The 13,778-nt window shown below is 37.6% G+C and overlaps 1 protein-coding gene across 4 annotated transcripts in view; it reads left to right on the forward strand.

Annotated features, from left to right (window-relative positions):
• The window catches only part of RNF38 (ring finger protein 38), a 204,535-nt gene extending 194,368 nt beyond the window's left edge, over positions 1 to 10,167 (forward strand). For 2 of the 4 annotated variants that reach the window (XM_083179862.1, XM_083179851.1), the window contains exons 9-12: positions 1,886 to 1,976; positions 2,805 to 2,926; positions 3,392 to 3,491; positions 5,786 to 10,167. In XM_083179862.1, the coding sequence (XP_083035988.1) occupies positions 1,886 to 1,976; positions 2,805 to 2,926; positions 3,392 to 3,491; positions 5,786 to 5,848 (376 nt within the window). In that variant the 3' untranslated portion in view covers positions 5,849 to 10,167. The remainder of the gene's footprint in view (positions 1 to 1,885; positions 1,977 to 2,804; positions 2,927 to 3,391; positions 3,492 to 5,785) is intronic. The other 2 variants (XM_083179867.1, XM_083179857.1) reach the window with 1 other exon arrangement.
• The last annotated feature ends 3,611 nt before the right edge of the window (positions 10,168 to 13,778 follow it).

Consider the following 13,778-nt stretch of genomic DNA (forward strand, 5'->3'; position numbering starts at 1 on the left):
CCTGAAATAGAACAGACAACACAGGCAAATGCAGGATTCCTAATGGTTTCTTGTAAGCATGTGTGCATATAATTTTAGCATTAGTTTACAGTTTCTTATATAGCGCGCACATATTCCGCAGCGCTTTACAGAGAATATTAGAGCATACACATCAGTCCCTGCCCCAGTGGAGCTTACAATCTATATATAATATGGAGCCAGCCCTGAGGGAAGAGGGACTGCTTTCACTATTGGGCCCACCTCAACAGCCAAATGCTGCAGAGGGCATGGAGCAAGTGTGATACAATTTCATGAAATTTGGTTCCATCCTCACAGCTCCAACCTGTAAATTGCAGCATTCAGCTGCAAGGGGCTGTTCTCCAAAGGCCCCCTCTGCTCCTAACAACATCACTTCCACTCAAAAATATGCCTCGTAAGTTGGGCATTATTATTACTAATAATACAGTTTGAGTATCCCTTATCCACATTTTATTTATTAACAGTTTTACAAATATCCATTATCCAAATTATTGTGAAAACCATAGTCTCCAAAATGAACTTTGATTATTTTTTTAAAATCTTTTGCTGAAAACCTACTGGGGATATCTCTAACTGGCACTACTGGGGAAATAACGTGTAACTGGCACTAAATATTTGCAAGGACATGATTGGTTAGCATTCAAATTCAGTGTCTGAGATTGTACACAAACTTTGTTTCCTGTTTTAAAACCTTGTTTCATGCACAAATAAAATATATATTTGTGTGTATTTCATATGTTTAATGGGTACTTATGTTAGTTGGGCGACCACTATAGTTAGTACGCTCATACCCCCACTATCCATGTCCGCGTGGAGTTGATTTTATATAGTGTGGCGAGTGCATCGAGCCACCGAGCTCGCCACGTAAAACTAAACAAATAGCTTAGTGGGCGCCCAACTAACATATAAGTACCGTTTTTAATGTGCTTATACAAAATAAATGCAAGATACCTCATTCAAATATAAATATTCCAAAATACTGAGTAATCCATCAGCAAAATTATTCTAGTTCCGAGCATTTTGGATAAGGGATACTCAACCAATAAGGATATTAATAATGTCGTCATGTTCCTTTTTATATGGTGCCACAAGTGATCCGAAGAGTCCAATTACAGAGTACATAAATGAATAAGAAAAACATGGGTAGATGTATGAAGCAGTGATAAAGTGCCTGGTACATCAGACAATCTGCTCCTACCTGTCCCTTTTTAAACAGCCTTTAACTTAACAGTGAGGAGCTCATTGGCCAGTGATAAAGTACCAGGCACTTTATAACTTCTCCCTTATCACTGATTCATACCCCACAGTGACTTACAGTTGAAGACAATAGAGGGCAGGGTGTATGTGTGTGTATATGTATATATATAATCTGCATCAGCAGAGGACACTGGAATAAGTAACAGCATGGCAAAAAAAACCCACAGGATTTGGTGCTGTCAAAGATGGTTTAAGTAAGCAAAGAAACAGCAGATTAGGGAAGAGGGCCCTGGTTGTAAATGCTTACATATTAAAGATAATTTGTCAATTTGGTTGGTTGGCATTACAATCTGGTAATATATGGGAGCAATAACGATTCCACCATTTGCTCACAAACAATGGACAACAATAGTTATCATGGGTTAAACCATAATGAGGAAATTCAGTGGTGCTGTAAATAGCAAAATACATGGATCTTGAAATTTTTTAGACCCTGCGTTTTTTTTTTTTTTTTTATGTGAACTGCACCCAAATTGGAGGAAGGGTTTAGGAATTACAGCTTGGCTTCACGCATAGGACTCATGAAATCAGCATCAGTTTTATGCTTTGTAACCTGTTAAGATTTCACTGTTTTTACTGTTTTATTAAATGTCTTCTACCTTTTTTTAAGATCAATGCTTCCAGTGCCTCCTGCTGTAGGGCCAGCCTTTAGCTTCGAGTTGGATGTAGAAGATGGGGAGGTGGAAAACTATGAGGTTGGTGTATGTATTCACAAACCTATTTTATTTGCTATTACTAGATACATTTTAGACTAGCAAAAACATTTTTACTTTTTTTTTTTTTTTTTTGAGAATCCTGCATTACACTGTGTATGATGTATTACTCTGTAAATACAAGTTTCACAACCTAGTAAACTTAAGGTTGTACCCATCTATTTGTAGCTATGGAGCACTTCTTGTACCAGTTTAGCATTATGATGTGGTGCTTTAATCCATAGATGCAGATTATTCTGTAGAATGCACATGAATGGAGGCAGGCAGTTTCAGGTATGCAGAGCTAGCAAGTGCAAGGGGTCGTAGCTTGAGTAGTGGATAAGTTATTCATGTCTGAAATAATGGTGCATCAAAGGGAAATTGGTGAAATATTCATGTAAAGTCTACAATAGGCTTAGTAGATCATAAGGATAATAAAGCTGTGTAAGTAATTGGGTTAAATAGTTTGGGCAGTATGGAAGGAAGAAACAGGGGTAAAGGCATAGACAAGTATTCTAGTACCCGATTCTTTGTGTTCCACTTCTTTTTGGTGACTCTAGTTTAGTAGTTCTTGACTGTTTCTGGTTTGACGACCACAATGAGATTTTAGTGAAGGATGGCCTTTGTATAACCCAAACTGTTAAAATGGTATAAGCCTCTTACTATCTTTACATACGGAACCTTATCCATCTATGTTGTCCCCTCCTGTATTTATGTATCACCAATCTTAAAGTATCTGGTTATTTACCCCTCACAGATATTTGACCTAATTGCAGGTTATGTGCATCAATTAGTAAATTAATTTGTAAAATATGTCTGGTTTCTTTTTCTGTGCAGGCATTGCTAAATCTTGCCGAAAGACTTGGTGAAGCAAAACCACGAGGATTAACAAAAGCAGATATTGAACAGCTTCCATCATATAGGTTTAACCCAAACAACCACCAGTCAGAGCAGACATTGTAGGTATTATTTTAATGTGAAAGTATATATTCAAATTAACTCTTTGCTAATTTTAAGGATGTAATTAGTTTGTTATACTGTGACGTTATTAGTAATTTGAGCTTTCTGCAGAACCTTATTTAAATTCTGTAACTCTCCAGTGTTTTGCATTATCTAATGCAGTGGCTTTCGCAACCAGGTTTGACCTAATTAGCAAATGTCTGTCACCATTGAAATGCATACTAAAGGCAGATATGGGGGACATCTTATGGTCAAAGGAACACATTATGACTAAAATGAAAATCCCCTACTTGGTGGGAGAGGGGAAACGTGTATAGTAGTAATAATCCAAATTACTAAATGTATCAATTCTTTAACTTTCCAAACTTGTTTCAGAATATTTACTCTATAGGTTAATTATAGGTCTTGCTGATCAGTAGTATGTTAGGCTGCTATTTTACTTTAATGTTTAAAATACTTTTCAGGTGTGTAGTGTGCATGTGTGATTTCGAGTCAAGACAACTACTAAGAGTCTTACCATGCAACCACGAATTCCATGCGAAGTGTGTCGACAAGTGGCTTAAGGTGATATTCTCATTCAGATTTTTTTTCTGAACCTAACTTGTTTTTGTTTTTTAAGTTGTAATTTGTCTGTATACCCACTGTATTGTCCTTTTTTATGTATTATTTTAACGAATGGGATGCAGGCATTAGGCAAGCTTCTTTAAGACTTAATAAGGGGAAATTCTATTATCTGCAGTCTTTTACTGCATTCTTTTTTTTTTTTTTTACTTTCTTTTATTGAAGCATAATATCTCCATTTAGTACAACCAATTGTTTGTGTTTGGTATCACACTTAAGATACAAGAAACAAAAATAGTCAAATTCATCTTCATGGTATCACAATATTCTCTCTCTCTCTCTCAATTCCACATCATCTTAGAAACAACACAAAATAAGAGAAAAAAAACAACAATTATATTATTTCTGCTTGCCGTGACCGGTCCGGTTGTATTTCACCATCAATACTCCCCTTTTATTTGTCCCCCCCTATATAACTCTATACTTTTACATTTCTGTTATATTTTGCGGGCAAAGATCAATCGGTGGATCTTGAAAACTCATACGACTTGCATACCATAATGTGTTCCGGAAGCATCTCCATATCTGATATTTTATATCATGAGTTTGGGTTTCAATATAGCTTTCCCATGTCTCAAATAATTTTTTAGTGTAAATATCTTTTCTCAAGGATGCTTCCAACCATTCCATTTTAAAAATATAATTCAGTAAAGCAAATGGTGGTGCCGTAGTATGCAACCAACATTGTAATATACACTTTTTAGTAATCGCTAATATAATAATCAAAAGTTTATGTACTCCCTGATTAGCATGAGTGCCCTCCGGCGTAATACCGAAAATAATAATGCAGAAACTAAACATTGTGTAGTATATCTCCATACTTGGACCCAAAAACTCTGCACTTCCACAGACAATGAAATAGCTCAGCCCCTTGCGTACCACATCGCATACATAGATGGTCTGTAGTTAGTCCCATCAAATACCTGCGGTGTGGTGACAGGTATGTTCTGTGTGACATATTAAGGAATAGTTCTACATATGACACAGCTGGTACCAATTTTAATAGAGACTTCTAAGGCTTTTAATAATTTTTTACTGCATTCTTATTCATTCCCCCGCCCTTCCTCCTCCCTAGCAACATCCTGGGGCAGCTACTATCAGGTATTTTTTTTTAGAGGCTCTCAGGAGACCAAAATACACGAAAAATAGCCCGGTTTTGCAATTTGAGAACTGAAAATACCTAGAATCCATGATCAGCTCATGTTCATTTTTCTGGCTGTAAATAGGACACAAATTGAATAGCCATGGAAATAGGTGCATAAAAAACCCGTGGAAGTGCTGATTTTTGTTTTCATGGCCGAAATTATCATGCCTGATGGAACACCCCCCTCATGTTCTTGAAAACCATGAGTTGTATATATGTCGAACTGTAAAGTTCTTACAGAAGCAATAGCTGGGAAGCCTCATGGTTAATTCTGGTCCAATTTACCTTTGCCTGATCTTTGCTTTTAAAACCATTTCTTTGATTCTGGAAAAATCCATTGTTGGTTGCGTAAATGGTCTATAGCTGTGTACACACGGCTGCGATAAGGCCTGATATCGCTGGGAATATGGTCGCTAGTGACCATATTGCCAGTGATGTGTGTGCTTCGGCGATAAATCTCCCGGTACGCGCTCCAGTTTTCAGCCCCGTTCTAATCGCTGGCAGAGGTTCCCTTTCATCAGCGACCATCTCTGGTCGCTGATGAAAAGGAGACACACAGCAATATATTGCTCAGCAATATATCTCCCCCGTGTGTATGCACCTTATGTACTAAGCAAGATAGGGATAAAGAACCAGCCAATCAGCTGCTAACTGCCCTGGTACAGTCTGTGGTAAAATGCATCCTGCTGCACCTCTTTACTGAGGCGAATCAGGAAGCCACACAGGCAAGATGTATTATCTTGTATACCGGCATTGAGGATTAAGATCTCTCCCCCTTCCGCAATCCCTGACATAGCACATCCGCTTAGTGCAATGCACTCTCTCTTTCTCTTGCTGGGCAGCTCCAGGAACTTGCTATTCTCTTCTGTGCAGCCTGGAGCTTTCAGAAAAAGTAGTAATTGTTTTAATACATTTCAGTCTTTCTAGATATATTCGTATTATCTGAGTTTTGTGGGGTTTTTTTAAAAAAAATTTTGTTCACTAGTTTTGAGAAATGTATTTTTTTTTTTCTTGAAGTCCTATATCCTTTTTTTTTTTTTTTTTTTTTTTTTTTAATGGCTATTCTGTTTTCTTTTTTTTCTTTCCCATCTAGGCAAATCGTACCTGCCCTATTTGTCGAGCAGATGCTTCAGAAGTGCATCGTGATTCAGAATGACCAATCTCCAGAGCACAATTCTAGCTCGGGTGTTCCTAGTCACGTCTGTGTGTGTAATTTCAAATGCACATGCACAATTAATATCCATTGAACTTAACCCGTGTGGCTTCCAGCCTATTCTTTACACAAAAGGGTCTACGGACCTCATTTTGCACTGTGTGATTTAATCAATTATAAAGCTTATAATTAGTCTTCACAATTATGGGATTGTTATACTAACCGTGTGATTGGGACTCCAAAGATTATTAATTTTTTTTTTTCTATTCCTTAGCTTATTTTGTGTGTGCACTAACATTCCCTGGTTTTCGTGTGATCATTCCGAGTGTATTTGCTGCAAGATTACGTGGATGTGATCTTTTAGCATGTGCTTTTATATTTAAACGGAAAATATGAAACAAAATACAGTGGTAGCTCCAAACCATTTAGCAATCTACCTTTATTATAGAGCCTTCAGATACTGTGAGTGCGAACGGTTGGAATGTAAGACTGTGTGTTAGTGGCAATGTTACTTTGTATGTTGGCTTGTGTCGAGCACAAGAGCGTGAATATGTGCAGTTGGGAACTTATATACCAGCATGTACTGAGAACGTATGTGTGTAGTATTACTTATGCTGCATTGTATAATGTTGTGTGTTATTTAAACAGTACTAGTACTGTACACTGGTTTTTCTTATGTGTTTGCAGTTGCACACTGAATGCGATGGGTGTAGCAGCAATCTAGGCATTTCATACCGCTTGGTCTCCCCTTTTTCATGTCTTTTTTGTTTTTCAGGGTTTTTTTTTTTTTTTAATACATATAAACTTTATTGCCACTGCAGTAAAAAATGGGAAAAGTGCATTAATTTATTTAAAAGTACTACTAGATAACACTACAGACCTTTATAGCAAATTGGGCATAAAATGGACTAAACATACCCAAGTATATTTTTGGGTGACTGTACCTCTTGTGTATGTAAATTGCAGGGTTTTTTCAGTTTACCTTAATGGCTAAATTCTATTTCGGTTAACTTATACGGCTTTCACATTGCTAAATTCAGGGTTGCATCGGGACTTTGAAACGGGTCAGTTCCAGCGTGTCTTGGCATTTTGGGATGTTCACATCCCCTCGGCAAGCTAGCATTATTGCTGGTTCGCTGACTGCATCCGGGGGTTGCGGAGTTGGCGCTTCATCGGGGGAGGAGGAAGTGCTTAGAGCTGGCACTGCTCCAAGCGCTGCCTCCTCCATAGTGTGAGCATGAAACTGGTCTCTCAACCTGTTTAACCCATTCACACTGTACAACTAACGGTAAGAACGCTGCTTTTGTTTTTTACTTGTTCTTATTGCCATGTTGCTGCCCCTTTGCGTGACCCGGTAACCCCTTTTACATTGCACTAATTAACGGGTCAAACTGGCTTGTACCTGGTAATTAGTTGCAATGTGAAAGGGGTATTAGTTCTACCAAGCCATTTCACATGATGTAAATTGTTTGTCTTTGTCTAATCAGTGGTAGGTGTTTTACTATGCATCACTATTGCATGCATTTTCATATGCTGCTTTAAAAAAAATTAAAAAACAAAGTTTGAGAAAAAATCTGCTGAGCGAATACAGACGACTTTGGCTTTTAGTCTTCCTTTTTGGGCCTTGTTAAACAATTTCACATCTTTCAAGTTAGGATATTTGGAAACAATTGCTGTCATTCCGAGCTCATTCTGTCCTTCCATAATCAGCATGAGCCGTGATATTATGGTGGGAGTAGATACGCAAGAGCGCTATGCTCTCATTCGGAAATCCTCTGCATTACTGCTTTTACAGTTTCATGGCTTCACTCATGTGTTGCCGGTTTGCAACAAAAAAAGCCCAGGAATAGATGTAATGTGTACTGTTTACCCCTGTCCATATGTGTCTCTTTGCTAATGTTCAGTATTTTTCTGTAATGTTATTGCTAGTGTAAAGGTAGGCCTATTGCTAAGAATCTCTTTCATTCTAGCTGGCTTTCCAGAAATAAATTACACTATATAGTTCCTTTTTAAAGGCATTTCCCACTGTATTGCCCGATTTTCCAGCATAATTTTAATGACCCCTAATATAAAGGTGCTGTAAGGCAGCTGTTGAGTGCAAAGACTTGAAATGGCTTAGTTTTCAAAATAAGTAGTGCTCGCAGTGTATTTTGGTCATTGTACAGATGGCACATTATACTCTGTACCCTGCTTTGTGTAAACTAGAGGTAGCATTGTGTTTGGTTGATCCAGTCACCGGAGCAAGTGGCATTTCTAAGCCATGATGCACAAAGTGCTTTATGTCTCAGTGATGTCTCACTCCATATTCATAGTGAGCATTAACATTAGTTATGTATCTGTGAGACGTGGGCATATGCAGTGCTATTACAAGCTTTGCATTGACTACTACTGTAGGTCTTTTTACATTGCCAAGAGGAACAGTCAGTTGGTGGTCTTTTGGTAGGTTATTCTTGTAATTAAAATTATTATATTTTAATTTAAATATATATTTTTTTTTTACACTGCACTTTTTTCATTTTTATCCTGCAATGCTGCTTTGTTTTTTTGTTTATATAAATATATTTTTTTTTTTCCTGTTGGTTGCAATAGCACAAGCAGCACAATTATTGATATTGCTGTATTTTGCTGCCAGCCCCAGCTTTAAGTTATGTGTATGTCATAACTTGTGCCGCATGTCTGCCCTGTGCTTGTCACAGTTCTGTGTCTCAGACAGTGTTATTCTGTTTCTTCATGCTGCTTTCCCTTTATTCAAGCTTTTGGTTCAGTGGACTAAACAAAAGCACAACTTGCCTATGGTTTTTACACACTGTTGCCTCCATTACCCAAGCAAATACAGAACATTCAACTTTTTTTAAATAACCGATATTAAATTTCACAATGTTCTTTAACCAAATAGGCAAACATTGCTTTTAGTATCCTTTGAAGTCAAACTATTCTTTGAACTAACCAGCCACTGGCCATTGTCACATTTTTAATAAACTTAAAAAAACTATGTAATTGCAGACGTTGTACATCACTCCTCTTATAGTGCTACAGATACTTTTTATATACTGCGAAAAGTTTTTACTTGTATAGACTTAACACTATTACACTCAATATTCACTTTATTAAAGCATGCAAGCATCGCACTTTTTCTAGCTTAGACTGAGCTAAATGGGGAAATAAAACAAAATGTCTAGGGTACACGTTTAATAAAGTTTTGTTCACTTTCTGGCACAATGCAATTTACAGGTTTTTTTTTTTTAACTTCAAAATGTTTAAGTAGGGTCATTATTCAGAGTTTTCTTGTTCTACACTCTGGAGGCTGGTACTTCTGGAAACCTTTGTTCTTTCTTTTTTGCATGGGTCTCTTGCAGACATGTACTAATTTTGCTTCCTGCGGTTAATGAATCTATAAAAAGCACACATGCATGCTTTTTAAGCCAGCTCTGACCGGCTACAAAATTTCCAATTTTTGGAGTTTTTGTTTTTTAAGGCCACAATTTGTCCAAGAGTCAGGATCTTTCTCAGCTGTTACTGCCATATGTTCTGTATCTGATGACCTATAGCCCTAACCTGTAGTAGTGCCTGTCCTGCACAAGAATCAATACAGATGTTGTTCTCTCCCACTTTAGAGCAGGCCTGGCCAATCTGTGGCCAGGCTTGCCCTAGACTTTTATTTTTTATTAACTGTTGGCAACAACATCTGGCATTCTGTTTGCATTTTGTTTGTTTTTTTTCCGCATGACCACCTTGATTTTTTTTTTCTTTATGTTTTGTGGCTTGTGTCTAAAGTGGTTATCAAGGCCTTTTAGATGTTCAGGATTTTATTGGCTAAAAATCTTTTTTTTTTTTTTTTTTTTTTTTTATTATAATTTTTTTCCCAAATAGGCCTTGCCCTGTTGCAGTATTCTCCCCCATGACATATTTCAACTGAATTATCTTTAGGCCTTACAGGAAGGAGCATTTTGTGTGTTTTTTTTTTTTTTTCTCCCCTCTTGGTACATTTACAGTTACCTCATTTTGCTATTTATGTGTTTCAGATTTGCCAATGAAAGCTTATGGATTTTATTGGATTCATATATATATATATTTTTTCTTTAAATCATTATTGTATCATTTAACATGAAATGTAGTTTTAAATGTATTATATAAATATCTGTAACCAAATCATTTGAAGGCTTGATAAATTTTTAACAATTTGTACATTTTTTATGAGAGTTACTAGTAATGCTTTACTAAGTAGTGCAATGATTTATTTTTTATTTTTATTTTTTTTATCCCTGTGTCCAATTTTGGAGTTGAGAGGGTTGTTCAGTAATAAATGTATGGTGTACACCTAAGTTGGCTTTGGTTTGTGTGTTTTAAACTGCATAAAACATTAACAGATTTTCTTACCATTTTTAAGAGGGAAAAACAGCTTCCAGAGGATGTAATTAACACACAAATTGGGTTTGTAAGTGAAGGTAATAATGTTGTGCCCTGCACAGGACTACAAAATAGTTTCTTATACATTTGGCTTACTTAATTTTGTTTCCTGACCAATATTTCACCTGAATATGTCCAATCAATTACAGTATATCATATGCAGCATCTGTGAGTGTTTTGAAAATGTTATCAAACAATATGATTATATTTGGGCTGCACATGGGTCAATTCATATGTAGTAGGTTGTTTAGTAGTGACAATGGCTGAAAAGTGCCAGAGAAATGGCCAAAACACCACCAGCTCAGTTTCCCACATTGTGGTACCACAATTCTCTGATGTATGCAGGCGCATTTTAAAGTCTGCCAAATGTGTTTATTGATGAAGAATCAGGGGGGGGGGGGGGGGGGGGTTTATTGCGCACGCTACTGCAGACCAGAATTCAATAAAATGCCATACAATAAGACCTTTGGCTGCCAGTATGGATATTTATGCCAATATTGATACCACTTTTCAAATAAATACCAATATTTCCAGATACTTTCACAACCCAGGTCAGACCTACTACAGACCACATTGGACCCAAGTCAGCCTCCGTTCCACGGTTTGCCCTGCATGTTACTCACACTCCACTGAGGCGGACTTCTACATACACAGCCAATTCCCAGCTTTTAAACATAAACTGGGTCGGATAATACTAGTTAAGCAGTTTACACTGCTTTACCTCAGTCGTACCCTGGTAGCTACCAGGGTCACATTCCCAGGTCACTCGACCCGGGTTCGTTTTCAAATACACTATACATCAAGCTATGACCTTGGGGCAGTAACCCATGTTATTACAGAAGTGGAAAACTAATATTACTTGATGCAAGGCTGTTAGTTAAATAGTCTTTGAAGGCACAGTCAACTGTGTTGAAGAGGGATACAGAAGAGACCAAACAAACACCATGTAATGAGAACAAAATGAGTCTTTGCCCATACAGACCAAATGAAGGCTCTCCCATGGACAGATTTTAATAAAAAAATGTATTCCTCCCCTTCTTGGTTCCATATTCAATTGATTTGATGTCAGAGAAAGTATCTGTAATCTTCCTTTTGATCGAAGGCCCGTATGAGATACTGAAGTTCTGTGGCTAGGTGAAATGCAGACTTTAATTCAGCCATTCACAAAATCTGTGCAATTCACATGCCGCTCATTAAAGTGATTTTTGTAGCAACTGTACACTAAAATAATGTATATGGATTTAACATAACCCCATGTTGATTAATATTTTTCACGATAGTACATAAATCTTCCATCTGTGGTCCAATATAATTAAATCCCTTTCCTACTGTATAAAGTGGAATGCAATGGATACGGGTAGAAAATTGTTAGTTAATTGATCCAGCTCCTAAAAGAAAAAAAAAACTCAGGCTTATTTTAAAGCCACTGGTTAAATTACCACACACTTTAGTTATTTTAATCAAGCATGCTCCCATGAGTAGTGCAGTTCAATTATAGAAGCCTGTGTGTGTGTGGTACCAGTGGCAATGTCACACTAGAATTCTTCTACATTGTGCAGCATTCAGATCATGAGGAAAAAGGGTGAAATCATCCTGATTCTTCTAAAGCCTGCAAATGAGATTGATTAGCAACATAGGCCATAAGGAAAGTATACTAAGGTGGGTATTACAGTTAACAATGGTATTGCGATCTGACATTTTTAAGTCTGATCTGTTTTGATGGACATAGATTGTCTAATTCCCGGTTGGTTTTTTTGACAATCCGTGGCCGTTTTTGCTAGTCCTAGGACTTTCCGACAGAACATTGAATTCCAGGTGCATTCGAGAGAAACTAAAATGGCCTGGGATTCAGACTGTCAGGACGTGCAGAAAGTCTGAATCCTGGATTGAATACTCTCCTAATTTCTTAAAAGATGTCAAATTGCAGATTTTACATTTAATTAACCATGGAAAATAAAAGCCTATATTTTATTTTTCTGTGGGATACAGAAAAATCGCTGTGCTGTAACCAGGGGTGTGTGAAGTGGTACTGCTACATAAATAAATAAGTTTTGCTTGCAGCGTGCCTGCAATTGTACTCCACAGCCTGTAGTGTCCAAGGGATGCTCCCAGCAGGCAGCAGCCTCACTCTCTAAGCAAGAGGTTATGGATTTGTTTGGTGTGGCTGGAGAAGGACGCACTGCTGTCCTGTTCCATTGCTGAAAACAAAGATGTTGGGGGGGAAAGAGGTTTCAAAGATGTTGGGGGGGAAATTACCTGCAAAATTACATTATTGGCTCTATCAAATTACATTATTGGCTCTATCAATCAATACCTTGAAGTGCATGCTTATTCATTGGGAGGAATGTATTGGAGGTTTTGAGATTTTTATGTTTTAACCTTGAAATAAAGATGGGAACTATGATGTGTGCTAAACTAAAATCTGAAACTAGTGCTTTTAAAGGGACATGTGGCTAATGGAAATTTGTTAAATACCACAAATATCTGAATTAGTTGCTCAAAGCAAATAGTCCACTTCTGACTATCAATATCAAGCACTGTTTTTAAAATGACAGGTAAAGATAAGTAGTTGCCTAAAGTAACACTCTTGATCTCTCTTCATGCACTGAAACATGTGGTCATTGACATGTATATATCTAAATAGACATATAGTAGTTTTGCCTTCCTTCACCACGTCAGTACTTCCAACATGTTAGGAATACTGCGGCCGGTATACGGTTTCCACTGATAATTTATAAATTGTAATAATTGGCTTTTTCTGAAACTGATAGTACTCTCCAATTATACCTTTTTTTTTTTTTTTTTTTTTTTTTTTTAAGTGTGGTAAATGAACCATTATTTAGCTTTAACACATGGGGACAGAATAAGTTTATGGATCTACTTGTTATCAGCCCAAAAATTTGGTCTGCCTGGGCTGCTTATTGAGAGTTCTACCTCGGGCACAAAAAGCAGAATCTGAGGGTGGGTGTGTGTGTGTGTGTGTGTGTGTGTGTGTGTGTGTGTGTGTGTGTGTGTGTGTGTGTGTGTGTATATCTATCCTCCCTTAACAACCAGGTTCCATTCCTATGACGCGATTGTTAAACGAACATGTATAAAATACATAATACAAGTACAATACACTCCTAAATAAAGAAAAGTCATGCTTCTATTCTCTGAGATGTTGCGGAGACGCTGCAAAATGTGCACAGCATGGGTCACTAAAAAGTCTGGGTGGTTGGGAAGTACCAATGGGTAGACGGGACTCAAGGACAGGGTCGTAAGTCTGAGCAGCCGAAGTGCGTTTGATTAAAAGAAGGCCGGGTCGTAAGTCTGAGCGGTCGATAAACAGGTAGGTCAGGGCTGGGCAATTGTGGCCCTCCAGATGTTGAGGAACTACATATCCCAGGATGCTTTGCATTAGTTTTGCTATGTGGCCATGCTGAAACTGATGCAAGGCATGCTGGGATGTGTAGTTCCTCAGCATCTGGGGGGTCGCAATTGCCCAGCCCTGAGGTAGCTCATTAAGTGAGGAGTGTGTGTCCACTTG

This window comes from Crinia signifera, chromosome 1, assembly GCF_055691185.1.
Source record: "Crinia signifera chromosome 1, ASM5569118v1, whole genome shotgun sequence".
NCBI classification, from domain to species: domain Eukaryota; kingdom Metazoa; phylum Chordata; class Amphibia; order Anura; family Myobatrachidae; genus Crinia; species Crinia signifera.